The following is a 14,838-nucleotide window of genomic DNA, read 5'->3' on the forward strand; positions in this document are numbered from 1 at the left end:
GAACTGATATTTGATTGGTCGCTCTGTCTGTTCATCTCTAATCAGCCCTCCCCCGAGCCCCTCGGGCACCGTGACCGTGACATCAGGCCATGCCCAGTACCAGTCTGTGCCAGTCTATGAAATGAAGTTCCCTGACCTCTGCGTGTACTGAACCCACGACTTTTCACCTTGTCTATATCACACAGACTCAATTTTGACATGTGACCACTGATCTTTATCACACTTTTAAAGGCCACATGCTTGGTCCTGTGACCTTAAACTCACCTGAGCCACTCATCTTCATTAGACAGACACCGTTCACTATAAACATTTCATACATTCATGTCCAGCAGAGGGAATAGGTGCGAACTGGACAGGCACTTCACACCTCCATTCTGCACCAATCAGCACGCAGAGCTTTACAACCAGCTGTCCAATCATACACCAGCTCTGTAGAATCGTATTTGTGTGATTTCCAGTTTGATTCTTGCACTAAAAGGCAGCTCCAAGAATCAAAACTGAGTCTTTCAAACACTTGATTCTTCAGCTTCTTTATGTGTTGATTCATAGGAGTCATTTAGAAAATGACTCACTCTGGCCGCATTTAGGAAACTTAACTGCTAGCATTAACTTACCGGTAAGTGCTAGTTTGCTAGTTTATTTTCATTATCTAATTTTTTTAGCACATTAATCCATCATCAGCAGAGAGATTTGAACATAATTAGTTTCTGCTCACTCAAATCTCTCCTATATAAATGATTATAGTGTACAGTATCGCACAGGTATAGTATAGCCTATTTTTGACATATATACTTGTAGTGAAAGATTGCTGATAGTTGCAGAGTGTCATTTTGTGTATTGTTTGCATGGCTTAGCCAACATTTCACTGCAGACGTCCGAGTTTAGGCCTTTATTAATCTACAATTAGCCTTTGACTTAAGTGTTGTGGATGTTAATAGGGCTTTTGTTCACCCAGAGTTCTTAGTGATCACTATGCTCTCCATTTTGCCTTCACTGCATAGAGAAACCAAAACATTTGCTTTTCATCACCAAAGAGCTCCACCCACACCCTTCCTTTATGGCCACATACGGCCGCCATTCAAATCTCTTTGAGGGTGGAAATACCGCAGTGTTCTTGAACTCAAACATAAAACACCTTTTAAAAAACTGGGGAGTCGAAAAAAGATGATCTGCATTAATCAACCAGCTGTTTTTATATCGAGCCACAAGGGCATTGAAATGCTTTTTTCTTTATTCATCATTGGGTCGAAAAAAAATGTGTCATGCTGAATTCTGACAATTTATCTGTGACTGTTAGATGCTGAAATACTTTGCTGGAAATGTTTTACATCATCTGAGCTTCCTGTGGTGAGAGCTGTGATCAATTTCACTTACGTCTAGCTGGTAGAAACCGTTTAGGACATTTTTGGGGTGATTCTGAGGTGCTTTTCAAGAGATTTGTTGTCATACAACTGGCTTGTCTTGGTTTTGTGGACGTATTTATGTGGATGGAACGGCAAGTGAGCAGACAGGAGTGTATTCTGCAGGTGTGGTACATTTATATGCTGATTATAGATGATTTAATGATGATGCGATGCGGTCGACACTTTTTTGGCCCGTGAAACGTTTCGATGGTCTGTCTGTTTATGACTAGAGCACTTGCACTGCATTGTGGGATTTCAAGAAAGTCTTGAAGTATTTAAAGGTCAAACTTCTGAGACGGCTTCCTCTAAATGCTCAATATGATGGATTTCTTGATTTCAAAGAGTTGATGAGAGCGAGATGGCAGCTTTTCTGCCTTGATCCTGATCTGTCTAAAGGAAGTTTGATGTGTTGAAGGAAGGATTTCAGTGACAAAATATTGGTGGACACTGGACAGGAAATAGTCAGTAGTTGACCTTTGGCCGTTGTGTATTTCTCGAAGTAACTTGCTGCATTCCAATAGAGGTTGCTTTGCAACAGTACGTGTAAAAACTATTTAATGCTGTGATGAAATCAGGCACATTATTTCTGTAGAACGATGAAATCATAAAGAATTTCTAGATTAATGCAATACATTTTTTGGTGTAATATGAAATAGGTATGTGATGTTTTTTCCGACACATCATCTGTAATGCACCTTTAGAGATGTGCGTGTGTGTCAAAGGGACACGGTGAGTCTCTTTTTGCATTCTGTTTGTTTTTAAGGGAAATCAGTCTTACTGTAACTGCTAATACACTATATATGATGTTTTATTTTCATCCTTGGTGGAACTTTTACGGTACTTTAGTGTTTATCACATGGTTTGTTTGAAATATTCTTTAGTTGTTTTATCTGTAACAACAATGTTAATTTTTTTTCTCTTTATTTCGTTTGTATGGGAGAGAAGTAAAGAATAAGATGAGTTAGATATGGGGTTGATGGTGATGTGTCGATACGGGACTGTGAGGGTTTCGCAGGCTTCTGTGTGAGGATAGGTAAGTCTGCATGCATCATGCTAGATTTCAAATGTGTAATGGTACAAACCACTGCAGTGTTGCTACAGTAAATGATTATAAAAGTTACAATGAAATCTCTCGGTGTTATTTAGCCATATACAGGTTCGCTGTCTGACAGTGTCTGCCACATTAATGTGCAATGAGATTTCATGTGCGAGATCTTAGTCTTAATAAAGATTTTATATTTAAATACTCACTGTTTCTGTTGTCTTTTTGTATATGGGTGAACTTGCTTGTGAAATTAAACCCGTATGCTCTCCTCTCGTACCTGTAGCACTCCCTTCACTCGCTGGTCAAAATCACCGGCGCCCTAAAATTATACTTATACATTTTTTTGTTTTGTCCAGAAAGCTTATATAATTTCCATATGATATATTTTTTTCTATTTTTCTGCATGGTAAAGGTGTTCAAATCTAACCACTTCATATCTGTGTGCATTCTGCATTGTGACTGATTGATTTTTATTTGAAAAACAAAACAAAAACATTGCCCCTGTTATGACCCCTCATTAATTTTAATGGGAATTCCTAGGTGTGTGTGTGTATGCATGTGAGTGTGTGCATTGGGGATGTTCTATAGTCTCATGCCTTCATTTGTGTTTGTTCTGGATTGTGCCAGATTTTCATTTTTATATTTTTAAGTTTCCAGTCAAGAAAATAAATTAATAAAAAATTAATAAAATCAGTATGGATTAAATTCAATGCATTGTATACTTAACAAATGCACTTTTAAATCAAATAATATATAATTTATTTCACATTACAGGACTGAGATTATATGATTTGCACTGCATTACTGTAGGCTACTGAGAATTGGGGGAGCATGCATAACATCCTAATGTTCCTACAAATATGCTTCATTTTATTTTGCTTTATGCAGGGTTTTTTTTTTTTTTGTGAAATGACCCAGACATTTCTTGGCATTTTTCATGAGATTCACCCAGGCATTTTTTTGGCCTTCTTGACTTCTTTTTTTTTTTTTCTGAAGAAAAATTAGAAATGTTGTCTGCAATTACTAACTGAAATACGTTTGAGTTTAAGTAGTTTACTGAACTAAAACTAAATTATAATATATTTATAAAATCTATAATAGTATATAAATAATAATAAAATAATACTGGAGGAGCAGACTGATAACGGCGCAATGGGATTGGAAAATTGGTTGGACTTGAACCCAGATCGCCTGCCACATCTCCAACATTTCTATAGATTTAAAGAAGTTCATAAAGCCTTGGCTAAACGGTCTCCTGTAACCTCAACATATTTTATGTGGATTCAACATTTTTAAATAAACAATAAATGCGTTTATTTTTAATTAAACAATAATCAGTTACAATTGGATAAAAAAATACTGCGAAACTTACTGTAAAAATACAACTGTTGGCATTCACGATTCAGCACAAAAACGCAGTCTTTCAGCAGATCAAACACAAGCGGAGGAGAAGCAGCAGATCTGCCACTGGACACTGAGTGAGTTAAGATTACATCTTACTGATTCCTCTATCATTGAGAGCTCCCTGAAAATGTAACATTATAGAACCACCTCCTCCTACTGCTCCAATTCCTCTTCCTCCTCTTCTTCTTGTTCTTTTTCTTCCTCCTCCTCTTCTTTTTCCATTCCTGGCTCCTCCTCCTCCTCTTTGGTGCCCAGTTGTGGTTTGCTGTGTAGGGGGTTCTTGTTGAGTGTGGGTTTAACGTGCGTGTTTGATTGGCTTTGTGTGTTCATTTGAGGCCGTGATGGGGTCATTTCATTGCTCTCCTCACTGGTGTCCTGACTGGCTGATTGTGTTGAGGAATGAGGCTCTCGGAGGCACGGTGGGCGGGGCCCGGAACATGAGGAGGTGACTGATTGGTTGAAGTGTGAAGCCGCCATACACTCGGCAGTCGAGCGATCGCAGACGCACTGCAGCCGGTCACACACGCTCACACCTGAACCTGCCACACATACACAACAAGATCATTAACATAAAACCGACCTCCGTGAAAAAACTTTCTTAATTGCGAAGTATGAAGGGTTTTTGCATGCTTTCACGTGTGTAATGTCGTACATCGAGGCTTTCCTTTTCGGCAGCTGATTTGGGCATTGAGTTTTCTGGTTTTTCTGCAGCCCATCGCACTAAGCTGCTCCAAACAGCACTGCTGCAGAAAACAGCACCTGACACAGAGACACGTCAAGGACAGTCAGGACACAACAGCTTCAGCACTGAATTTAACCGCACAATTACAGTAAAGTTCTTTACATACACTGCCAGTCAGTGTGTGTGTGTGTGTGTGTGTGTGTGTGAGAGAGAGAGATTCCAGCGTTTTTGCCGGTGTATAAATGTGTGTTTTTGTGTGTTCTGACCGGTCCAGTTGGTCTACGGGGTTTCCTGTCCCCTGTTGTCCACAGTAGCAGCCATAGTGTTGATACTCATGAGGACATCGTCCAGTCAGACAGTGCAGCATTTCTCCCAGAGCAGACATGTCCCTCAACACCTGTCCAGATGCACTGTACTGGAGGAAAGACTTGCTGCACTCTACAAACACACACACAGACTGTACGTTGTTTTACCCTATTCATCTATGGGGTCTTGCCTTAAAGGTAGGGTAGGCAATTTTCAGAGAGGTTAGCAATAGCAAGCTAGCTTTGAACGCACAAGATCCCGCCCTCCCTTCAGAGCGTCTCCAAAGTCACGCCTCCTCCAAAACACATGAACACGTACAGCAGGGAGCAAGCAGAAGTGCCACGAGAGAAGGTGTTAAACTACCTCATGTCTCAAAGCACCGAACATTACAATAATAATAAACAGAAACAGCCTAAAGAGCACTGACCTGTATCACCTGACTGCTGCAGATTCATTTCGATGTTGATAGTGTTGCCTTTGAAACGCATAAATTCGAGCTGGGACGTTGTATTAAATCGTCCAATCATTGCATTCGGTCCGAATACAATGATTGGACGAACATTTTATAGTCCTACACATGACACAGCTGATATATATACATACAAGTATTTAGACCACTTAACTTAGTGATTGCTATCAGGATGTGAAGAGACTTTCAACCAGGATAACAAAAAATGTTTCTATAGCAAATGACCTACCCTGCCTTTAATTCTTCAAATGTTCAATTACACAATGTGTTATATATATATATATATATATATAACACATTGCGTAATATATATATATATATATATATATATATATATATATATATATATATAACACATTGCGTAATATATATATATATATATATATACTTGAACAGAGAGATGGACACTTTAGCTCGACTAACCAAAAACCTACTGTTGCTCGATTATAACTGCACATGCACACAGGCTCAATGTTTTGTTATCGGTCTGTATATGTACGTTTTGGTCTCTTTCTCTTAAAATTTCTCACCTTTAGAGTCTTCTTGCTGCTGCAGGTCTGACAGTCCAGCGGCCTCCAGTAGAGACCAGGCAAAGAACGGTGCTGCCCGTCTCCGGACCCGGTGAGACTCTGGGAATCACACACACACACACACACTGATTTCTCTGCTGTACAGACGCATCTGCAGGAGTGTTTGGATAATAGCTTAACGTAATTTGCTCAAGCAGTACATGTTCTTGGATGAACATTCTGGTACAACATTACCATACCGATTAACCAATTCGATTTCAGGAACAGGATTATCATCATTTTCATCTGATTTCATGAGTATGTTATGAAGGTTGGGCCTGTTTGGTTGATATAAGGATGTTGATCCAGGAACACATCCTGCTTGGCTAAATCATATTGTTTGTATTGAAGTTGCAGATGTGGATTGTCACGGTTACCTATTTTCTCTGATTCCTGTGAGCTGTCAGATGCCTCTTTTTCTTCCTCTTCCTCCTGCTCCTCTTCCTCAGCAGACTCTTGGTGAGCAGTAGTGGTCAATGATGGTGACTGATCCAGGACGGGACGGGGTGGTTTCTGGGGATGAGGGATGGTTTCTGAGGTTGTGGTCCGTGTGCTGACAGGCTTGTGAACTGTAGATGTGGTCTTGTTGTTCCTAGTTGGTTTTGCAGCTGGGTAAACCGTTGGTCTTGGTGATGCATTGTGTATGGCAGGTTTAAGGAACTGTGCTGGAATTATCCACATGTATGGACTGACCTCGCTGACCCTGGATGGGATCGTGGTTGTTTGGGAATTGACTGATTTATCTTCTTCATCGCTTTGTAGATCTTCCTTGCTTTCTATATTGTGCCTTTCGTCCTCTTTAGATGGAGATGGCTTCGTGTTGGCTTGTGTTTGAATTGTCGGTTTGGTTGCGCTTAAGTCGCCATTTTCTGCGCTGTTTTCCTGACTCTTGTTTGGTGGGTTTACTATTACATCGCTCTCTCTCTCTGTCTCTTTATCTTCCTCACTCTCTCTCTCCATCTCTTCAACTCGTATCTCTCTCTCTTCACTTTCTCTCATAGATGGAAGTTGCACAGAAGTGGTTGCAGCCACTGTGTTTTTATTAGTAGCAGTGGGCGAGGTTGTTTTGTGAAGTGTGTTTTGATTGGTTGTTATTTTAGTGGGTGTGGTCAGAACCATAAAAGAGCTTTGATTAGTTTGTGTTGAATGTTTTTCTATTTCTTTGTCACTCTCTGTCATTTCCTGCTCCTCTTCTCTCTCCTCCATTGACTCATCACTCTTTTCCTCTGTTAGGATGTTTAAAGGTGGGCTGACATACGGTTTAGCGTCGTCATTTGAGTAATTCGTTTTATGTGTACCGAATGTGTGTGTCACGGATTTTACAGTGTGTGTAGTATGTGCAGGTGTGTTTGCGACAGGTTTGCTTGCAGCTAAATGAAAGGTGTCTTTATCACTCTCATCGTCGTCCTCAGATGAATGATGGTCAGATTGTGTGTATGTTGTTGGTGTTGTGTGGGGTGTATAGTGAAGACTGTGTGTGTTTGAATGCGTGTTTGTGTATGTATCTGGTACGTCGGTGACAGTCTGTGATTCTGTTATTGTGGTTAGCGCTATGCTAACAGTCAGCTCATCTGTCATAAAACCAAAATATTACAGTCAGAAAACATGCAGAATTTTTTTTAATGAGGTCGTTTGCGTATGTGTTTTCAGTATGATAAGACATGCTCACTGTCTGTGCTCCACTCCATTGCATTGTGGGTAGTAAGGATTTCCTCTTTGTCTCTGCCCCGATGTTCAGTCATCAGCACAGAAGTAACTAAAATACAGAAAGTAGCAGCACAGGTTATGGTCTTAAAGGGTTAGTCCACCCAAAAAAATTTAATTCTGTCATTAATTACTTACCCTCATGTCGTTCCAAATCGTAAGACTTTCAACATATAAAAACATAAATTAATATATTTCTAATCAAATCTGGGAAATTTCTGTGCCTCCGTTGACAGCTACGCAACTACCACTTAGACGTTTTTAAAAGTTCATAGATTGTAAAACTAATCCATACGAATTGAGTGGTTTAGTCCAAATAGAGACACAATTGCTTTAGATGACTTTTCACATATAAACATATCAACTCACACATCAGATCTGGTAAACGAAAGGTCAAGAATGTTGAATCTTGCACGTGCTTGATGTGCGAGAACCATTGAGGTTCAAGAGGTTTGTTCTCGCGTGTCAAGCATACAGTTGAGCTTCTGTTTATGTTCGCTGATCAATGTTTATATGTGAATAAAGGCCTAAATTCAATCTGTTCATCATATAAAGCGATCGAGTCTCTTCAGAAAATTTGGACTAAACCGGTCAATTCATATAGATTAGTTTTACGATCTCTTTAGGAACTTTTTAAAGCGTCAAAGTGGTAGTTGTGTAGCTGTAAACTGAGAGACAGCAATCGCTCAGATTTTGTGAAAAATATCTTAATTTGTGTTCCAAAAATGAACGAAAGTTTTACGGGTTTAGAACAACATGAAGGCGAGTAATTTTTGGGTGAACTAACCCTTTATGATGAAATGTTTATTTACATATATTAATAGCATTGGAAATATATTCCGTGACCCTACACAAAAATGTACCTTCTGTTGCGTACTGTCCCGCTGCATTTAGGGGGTAGAACATGAGAGCTTTGTTACTGGTTTAAACCTTATTGACTTTCATTATATAGACAAAAACAGTAAAAAACACCAATCCGTATCAGCCCAAACAGATATCCTTTTATTTTGTTAATTTATATTGTTTTGAGTAATTATTGTACCAAATTTGTTTTGTTGCAGATATTTGGTGTTTACTATTTGCCTTTGATTCATAATTTACATATTTAGCCACTGTATATAGACTTTCTTTCTTTCTTTTTTTTAAATGGCTTAACTAAGAACTAGAAGAAGCCAGCAAAAATGAATGCAATATAAATGCTTAGAGCCTCAGTTGAACTCAAACTGTGGGGTTTAAAGACTTGTCTTCATTTAGAATCATTTTATCACATTTGATCAGGTGTTTTTGAACAGTTAGCAACGAGTGTGCTGGAATTTCAAAGTAGTCCTTTATTTACAAGCTGAGATGAATTTGTTTGTGAATGACTCAAAATGCACAAACCAACACAGTGCGTGTGTTGTTGGTGTTACTCAATTTAGCTTATCTCTTACCATTGGAGACCCCATCCTCATATTCTATTGGCTCCTCTTCCTTTTTCTGAATTGTACTTCCCCTCTCTGAGTATCTGTCCAACTTACTCTCCTCTGCTTCATTCTCTTCTTCCTCTGGACCTAAAGATAAAGTTCAGCTTAGATCAGGGAATTATTTAGGTGGCTGAGGCTTACTCGAGTTACCAGAACTTGCAATATAAGGGAGAAATCGTCTTCTGGGCTACAGAAAAAAGACAAAATATAAGTTCAGTGAAGCATGTTACCTGACTGATATATCCCAGGGTTCTTTATGCTCTGGATATTGCTGCTCTGAGAGCTGTTGACCAGCACCAACTCATCATTGGTGAAGTTGCTCATACTCTCATTCAATGTGCCATTTACATCTGTAAAAGAGGGAGGTCTTTGTATATGATTTTTTTTATATATATATATATACTGTATATATAAATCCTATGGAGTTTTTATTTGCACAGAAAAATAAATAAAAAAATAATAATAATCCAGTAAGATTTTTACCTTGTACACACATGTTCTTATTTTTCATAATAATATTTCTAAAGTCTTTACTTATTCCAGTACTATATATACATAATATATACAAGCGTATCAAGTCTACTTAAAAATCATTAGATTTATTTATTTATATCAACAAATCCTGTATTTCTGTGCATTACCATAGAACATGATCTCCATGTCGATGTCTGATGGAGAAAGCTCCACCCTGTCTGAGACACAAATTACACTGTTAGTTGATCAGCAAGATATCTAAATCTCTCTCTGTCCGTCTCGCTCTCTCAGCAAGGCTGGTCTCTTCATTGATACACGAATGTGAAATCAAGTCATTTATAAAGTATATATAACACATTTTAAAAGCAATACAGGTATTGCAAATACCTGGGAGAGATTTCACAAAAAAACTGTTTTGATGCACTGTGCCTTACAGAAACTTGGTTTATTAGTATAGCGGTCTTAATTCAGGATTCAGGCCCCATCATAACACAGAAACTGCGCTTGTTAAAGTTACAAATGACTTGCTTCTAGCTTCTGACCAAGGCTGCATCTCAATAGTTTTACTTGATCTTAGTGCTGCGTTCGACACTATAGATCATAACATACTCTTAGATCGATTACAATGGTATTCACTGACGGGCATTAAGAGGGTTTAGATCATCGTTACCATTTTGTTTATTTAAACGGGGTATTATCCAAGTTAACGTCAGTAAATTGTGGAGTGCTGCAAGTGTCTGTTTTAGGCCCTCTGCTATTTTGCTACTCTGCTAAAAATAAAATTATATTCAATTTGGATAAGACTGAGGTATTACTTATTGGACCAAAAACCTGTACAAAGAATCTCTTGGAATACAATTTGTATCTAGAATAATGTACTTTTACTTTATCCTCTACAAGACCTGGGTGTTACATTAGACAGCAACTTGTCTTTTGAAAACTATATTTCATATTTTACAAAAACATTATAAGCTACGGAATGTTATCTATTTCTGATGCAAAAAACATGTTCATGCATTCATGACTTCGAGACTGGATTACTGTAATGCACTATTGGTGGTTGTCCTGCATCCTCATTAAACAAGCTAGTCCAAAATGCAGCTGCTAGAGTTCTTACCAGGTCAAGAAAATAACTCAAAGATCCAATAACTCAAATTTTATTCTACACTGGTTATCTATTAAGGTCTGTATCGATTACAAAATATTGCTACTGACTTATAAAGGCCTAAATGGTTTAGCTTGTGTATTTAACTGATCTTCTATCGCCCCACATTCCATCATGCTCTTTAAAATCACAAAAGTCTGGACTTTTGATAGTACCTATAGCAAGGGGCAGCATGTTGAAAATAGCAGAGGGCCTAAAACAGACCCTTGCAGCACTCCATAATTTACTGACGTTAACTTACGGGATAATACCCCCATTTAAATAAACTAAATGCCAACGGTCAGATGGGTACAAAAGGAGGTAGAGCGTTTTCGCATTTGGCTCCTAACTGTGGAATAGCCTTCCCTAAAATGTTCAGGGCTTAGACATATTCTCCCAGTCTGAATCTAGATTAAAGACACATCTCCTTAGCCAGACATTCACACAATGCATCTCAAAACTAGAGCGTATGCCAGCACCAGTTTGGATTCAGGCTCTTACAAAGATTTCAGATGACTCAACACCTGTGAAGAGATGACACCAACCCCTGCTAGGACCTCAGATGACGCCAACTCTGAGTCAACATACATAACTGCCAAATTTTCTATTATAATCATTATGATCACAACTTGAAATAATTGCTTTAATGAGCTCACTGTTTCTGCCTAATTAAATAAATTATGTTAGCTAACTGCATGACTTGTATTATCTTAGAATTGTACATTTCTGACATATGGGCATTACTTAGACACAGTCACATCTGATAACAGATTACTCTAAATTGTAATGTAGAAACATCCATTTTCTATCAACAATATGTCAAACAATATGTAATGTGGGGTGGGGTGGGGTTCAACAGCCTCACCTGTTCCATTGAGCACATCCCTGGTGTAGGTGTCATTATCAGGTAGATCAGTCACAAACGGAGGGACTGAATGGAACATAAAAGAGAGATGACTTAATGATACTTTTTTATGCTGTCATGTAATATATATCAGCACTCATGCCACAGACATGTCGGTTTGTTGTTAGGACTGTGAACATCTAGTGCAGGGGTGTCCAAACTCGTTCCTGGAGGGCCACTGTCCTGCAGAGTTTAGCTCCCACGTGCCTCAACACTCCTGTCTGGAAGTTTCTAGTATGCGTAAGACTTTGATTAGCTGCTCCATGTGCGTTTAATTGGGGTTGGAGCTAAACTTTGCAGGACAATGGCCCTCCAGGAGCAGGATCGGACTCCCCTGATCTAGTGACTGCATTTCATCTTTGAAAGGTAAAGGTGCTTGTGCTCTGATGTAATACTGTTACCTGTCTGTGATGTGACTGGTTGGTTATCTCCATCCTGTTTTGCGACTGCATGGTTGGAGCTGATGCAGTCTATAACTGTCCAATCACAATGGCAGAATCCTTCCTCACAGATATCCAACGTATCTGCAGAAGTTGGAGGCAACTGAGGTCAGCTAACTATTTTCTCCACATAACAGTGTAATCATACCATATAAATGCTAGTGATCAAAATTGTAGCTCCTTGATGGAAATACCTTCCTTTAAGGTTCTTTGAAAATTAAAAATCTGCAATGAAAATGTTTTAAGTGTACCTACCACAGCTGGAGTTATAGCTGCAGGTGTAGTTGTTGTACATGGGTGTCCTGCGACTGCAGTTTCTGTCCTTTAGCTCTTGAGAACATCTCCAGTGGTTAAGACAACAGCTACAAACACAATCACATTCATTTCAATTTTTTTCAAATACATTTATTTGCATGTATTTAGCATTATACATTTTAGTAGCTTTACAGAAAATAGAATAATAGGGCAAAAAAATAACAATGAAAGGAAATGAAAAACAGCTTTGTAGAATTGTTCCTTGCCCAGGTGGGAGCATGCTATATGTTGGCATTTATATTAATTTATGTTTAAATGTGTGCATTTATTTTAATATATCATGCACATTAATATAAAGTGCATGTTTGTTTTTTTACACGTCACTGCTCTGCATGTTAAAAATTTTAATCTCTTTTCCCCAACTGCATAGAGAAGCAGAACAGGCAGAAAGAGGGGTCAGAGCCTGCGATAAGTGAGTGTGGACTCCACTGTGAAGTTAATACATCCATTTAAAATCTTCATACCCCCTCCTGAGTCTAATTTGATCCGTTTCTCATTTCTCTCTCTCTCTCTCTCTCACTGCGTGTGCTCTCACCGGTCGAGTGTGTCGGCAGGCGGAATGTGTGTGTGTGCGGTGCCCCGTGTGTTTGCGTTGCTGCAGTAATGTCCGTGGTTCTGAATGTCCGCGGGACAGAGTCCAGTCTCACACCGCAGATTGACCGCAAACTCCAGCACTGACCGCAGGTCATCAAACACAGAGTACAGCCAGCTGAACCGCACACCCAGACAACCTGTGCGACACACATATATTTTAAAGATAAATGATTGTGTATGTAGTTAAATACAGACTATTATGTTATTATATTATTATTTATTTAAAATTGTATTTAAAAAAAAAATCTGTCTAATTTATCCTGTGCATTTGTTTGTTTATGTTGAATGCACTCACCAATCAGAAGCTCATCAGAACTGAGGTCACTTGTTTCTGGGCAGAAAACTGCAGTGCCATGAACTGCACAGAGAAAGTACAAATGTTCCATATTTCTTTGTCGTAAATTAATGTTGTATTCCCATATGTAATCCCCATAACATTCTAAACTGAATAGTTACACTTTATTTTACAGTACGTGCACTTACGTGTACTTACCTAAGTAATAGTAGGTTAATGTAAATATTACATGGATTAAAGTTAGGTTTAGGGGTAGGTTCAGGGGTAAGTACCTCGGTATTACCCAGTTATTGTAATACATATAAGAACTGGGTAATTGTATGTTAAAAAATGTAAATTTGAAAAATCAGCAAAATTATACATGCACTCAATTTCACTACAAATCAACATATCAAACCCAAAGAAAAACTCCAAATAATTTTTTTTAATATATTTTACAACCGAGGTCTATTTTATGCAACAAATGTGAATTAAATAATAAAGAAACGCTTTTAAAACATATGCATTGGGTTAATGGATAAGACAAATGCAGGACATAAGAATAATGCACATTTTGAAAATGCTAAATTGTAGAATTTGATACTAAATTGTTGCTACAGTTTCATATTGAAAGTGTAAAAGTATTTTTGTCCTTAAATATTACATTAACTTTTTCTTTTTTTAAAGTTTTAAAATGTAATTTATTCCTGTGTTGGCAAAGCTGAATTTTCAGCAGCCATTAATCCAGTCTTCAGTGTCACATGATCCTTCAGAAATCATTCTAATATGCTGATTTTGTAAAAATCGCAGGAACTGAGAATAATTATCATCTAAATGTCAGTTTCAGAGTGATGAACTCACTCACCTGCATCCTCACTTTATGACAGAAGATTGTTTGCATTTTCTCACCTTTCTGCAGGGTGACGAGGAGAAGAAAATACAGCAGCCTCATCTTTATCCTGATACAAAACAATCAGTTGTATCATCCAGTATTCAGTGGCCAGTCAAAGCCAAACCAAGTGTTATAGCAACGAGACACACAGACATCCAAACTCTTCACTTCAGCATCTCTTCGAATGCAGGTGTGTGTAAGAGACGAGATAACAATCCCCCCAAAAATTGAACAAAGCCCTATTTAGAAAACTCTAAAAGGTTAAAGGGCAAAAGGCAGGGTGGTTGTCATGGTAACGGGGCTGCAGGAAGTACACATTCTTTATGTTTGTTTCAGGTCACACATGAAGAGATGAAGTGGGATCTCTCACACACACCTATGCCTCTCTTTTATCCAGGGCAAAGGTCTTGACCCCAACTGAAAACTGGGGTCCTCAAACAACTAGCCATTGTGTATGTGTGTGTGAAAGGAACTCAGGTGAGGATCAAGCAGAAACTGGGGGTTGTAAATGGTTCTTTGTATTTTCTGGGTTTCTGGTTTGAAATAAGCATGCTGCTAATGATGCAATACTTCAAAAAAATACACAGCACTCACAAATATCATGTAATTATTTGAAATGACACTGTATTTAACCAATTGTATCAATCCTTTCAGTACTGAATGACCTTTATAATAAGTATTTTCACATTAAACATTTTTCTCATCTTGTCTATTATTTATTTTTTCTTTCAGATGCTTCCAGGTTCGATTTTAGTG

At 38.3% G+C, this 14,838-nt stretch overlaps 2 protein-coding genes across 3 annotated transcripts in view; one reads left to right on the forward strand and one right to left on the reverse strand.

Annotated features, from left to right (window-relative positions):
* efr3a (EFR3 homolog A) overlaps positions 1-2,653 on the forward strand; it is a 58,734-nt gene extending 56,081 nt beyond the window's left edge. For both annotated transcript variants that reach the window (XM_079613671.1, XM_079613670.1), the window contains one exon: positions 46-2,653. In XM_079613671.1, the coding sequence (XP_079469797.1) occupies positions 46-151 (106 nt within the window). In that variant the 3' untranslated portion in view covers positions 152-2,653. The remainder of the gene's footprint in view (positions 1-45) is intronic.
* Positions 2,654-3,765: 1,112 nt separating this feature from the next.
* On the reverse strand, positions 3,766-13,512 carry oc90 (otoconin 90; the record flags this gene model as incomplete). The annotated part of the gene is made up of 15 exons (XM_079613387.1): positions 3,766-4,391; positions 4,505-4,611; positions 4,801-4,972; positions 5,840-5,938; positions 6,256-7,449; positions 7,548-7,634; positions 9,013-9,132; positions 9,276-9,395; positions 9,687-9,737; positions 11,529-11,594; positions 11,969-12,091; positions 12,263-12,369; positions 12,858-13,053; positions 13,212-13,274; positions 13,410-13,512. The coding sequence occupies 15 exons, from the start codon at positions 13,510-13,512 to the stop codon at positions 4,006-4,008; spliced, it is 2,994 nt and encodes a 997-aa protein (XP_079469513.1). The 3' UTR covers positions 3,766-4,005.
* Positions 13,513-14,838: the final 1,326 nt, after the last annotated feature.

The sequence above is a fragment of the Phoxinus phoxinus genome (genome assembly GCF_949152265.1).
Source record: "Phoxinus phoxinus genome assembly, chromosome: 5".
NCBI lineage: Eukaryota > Metazoa > Chordata > Actinopteri > Cypriniformes > Leuciscidae > Phoxinus > Phoxinus phoxinus.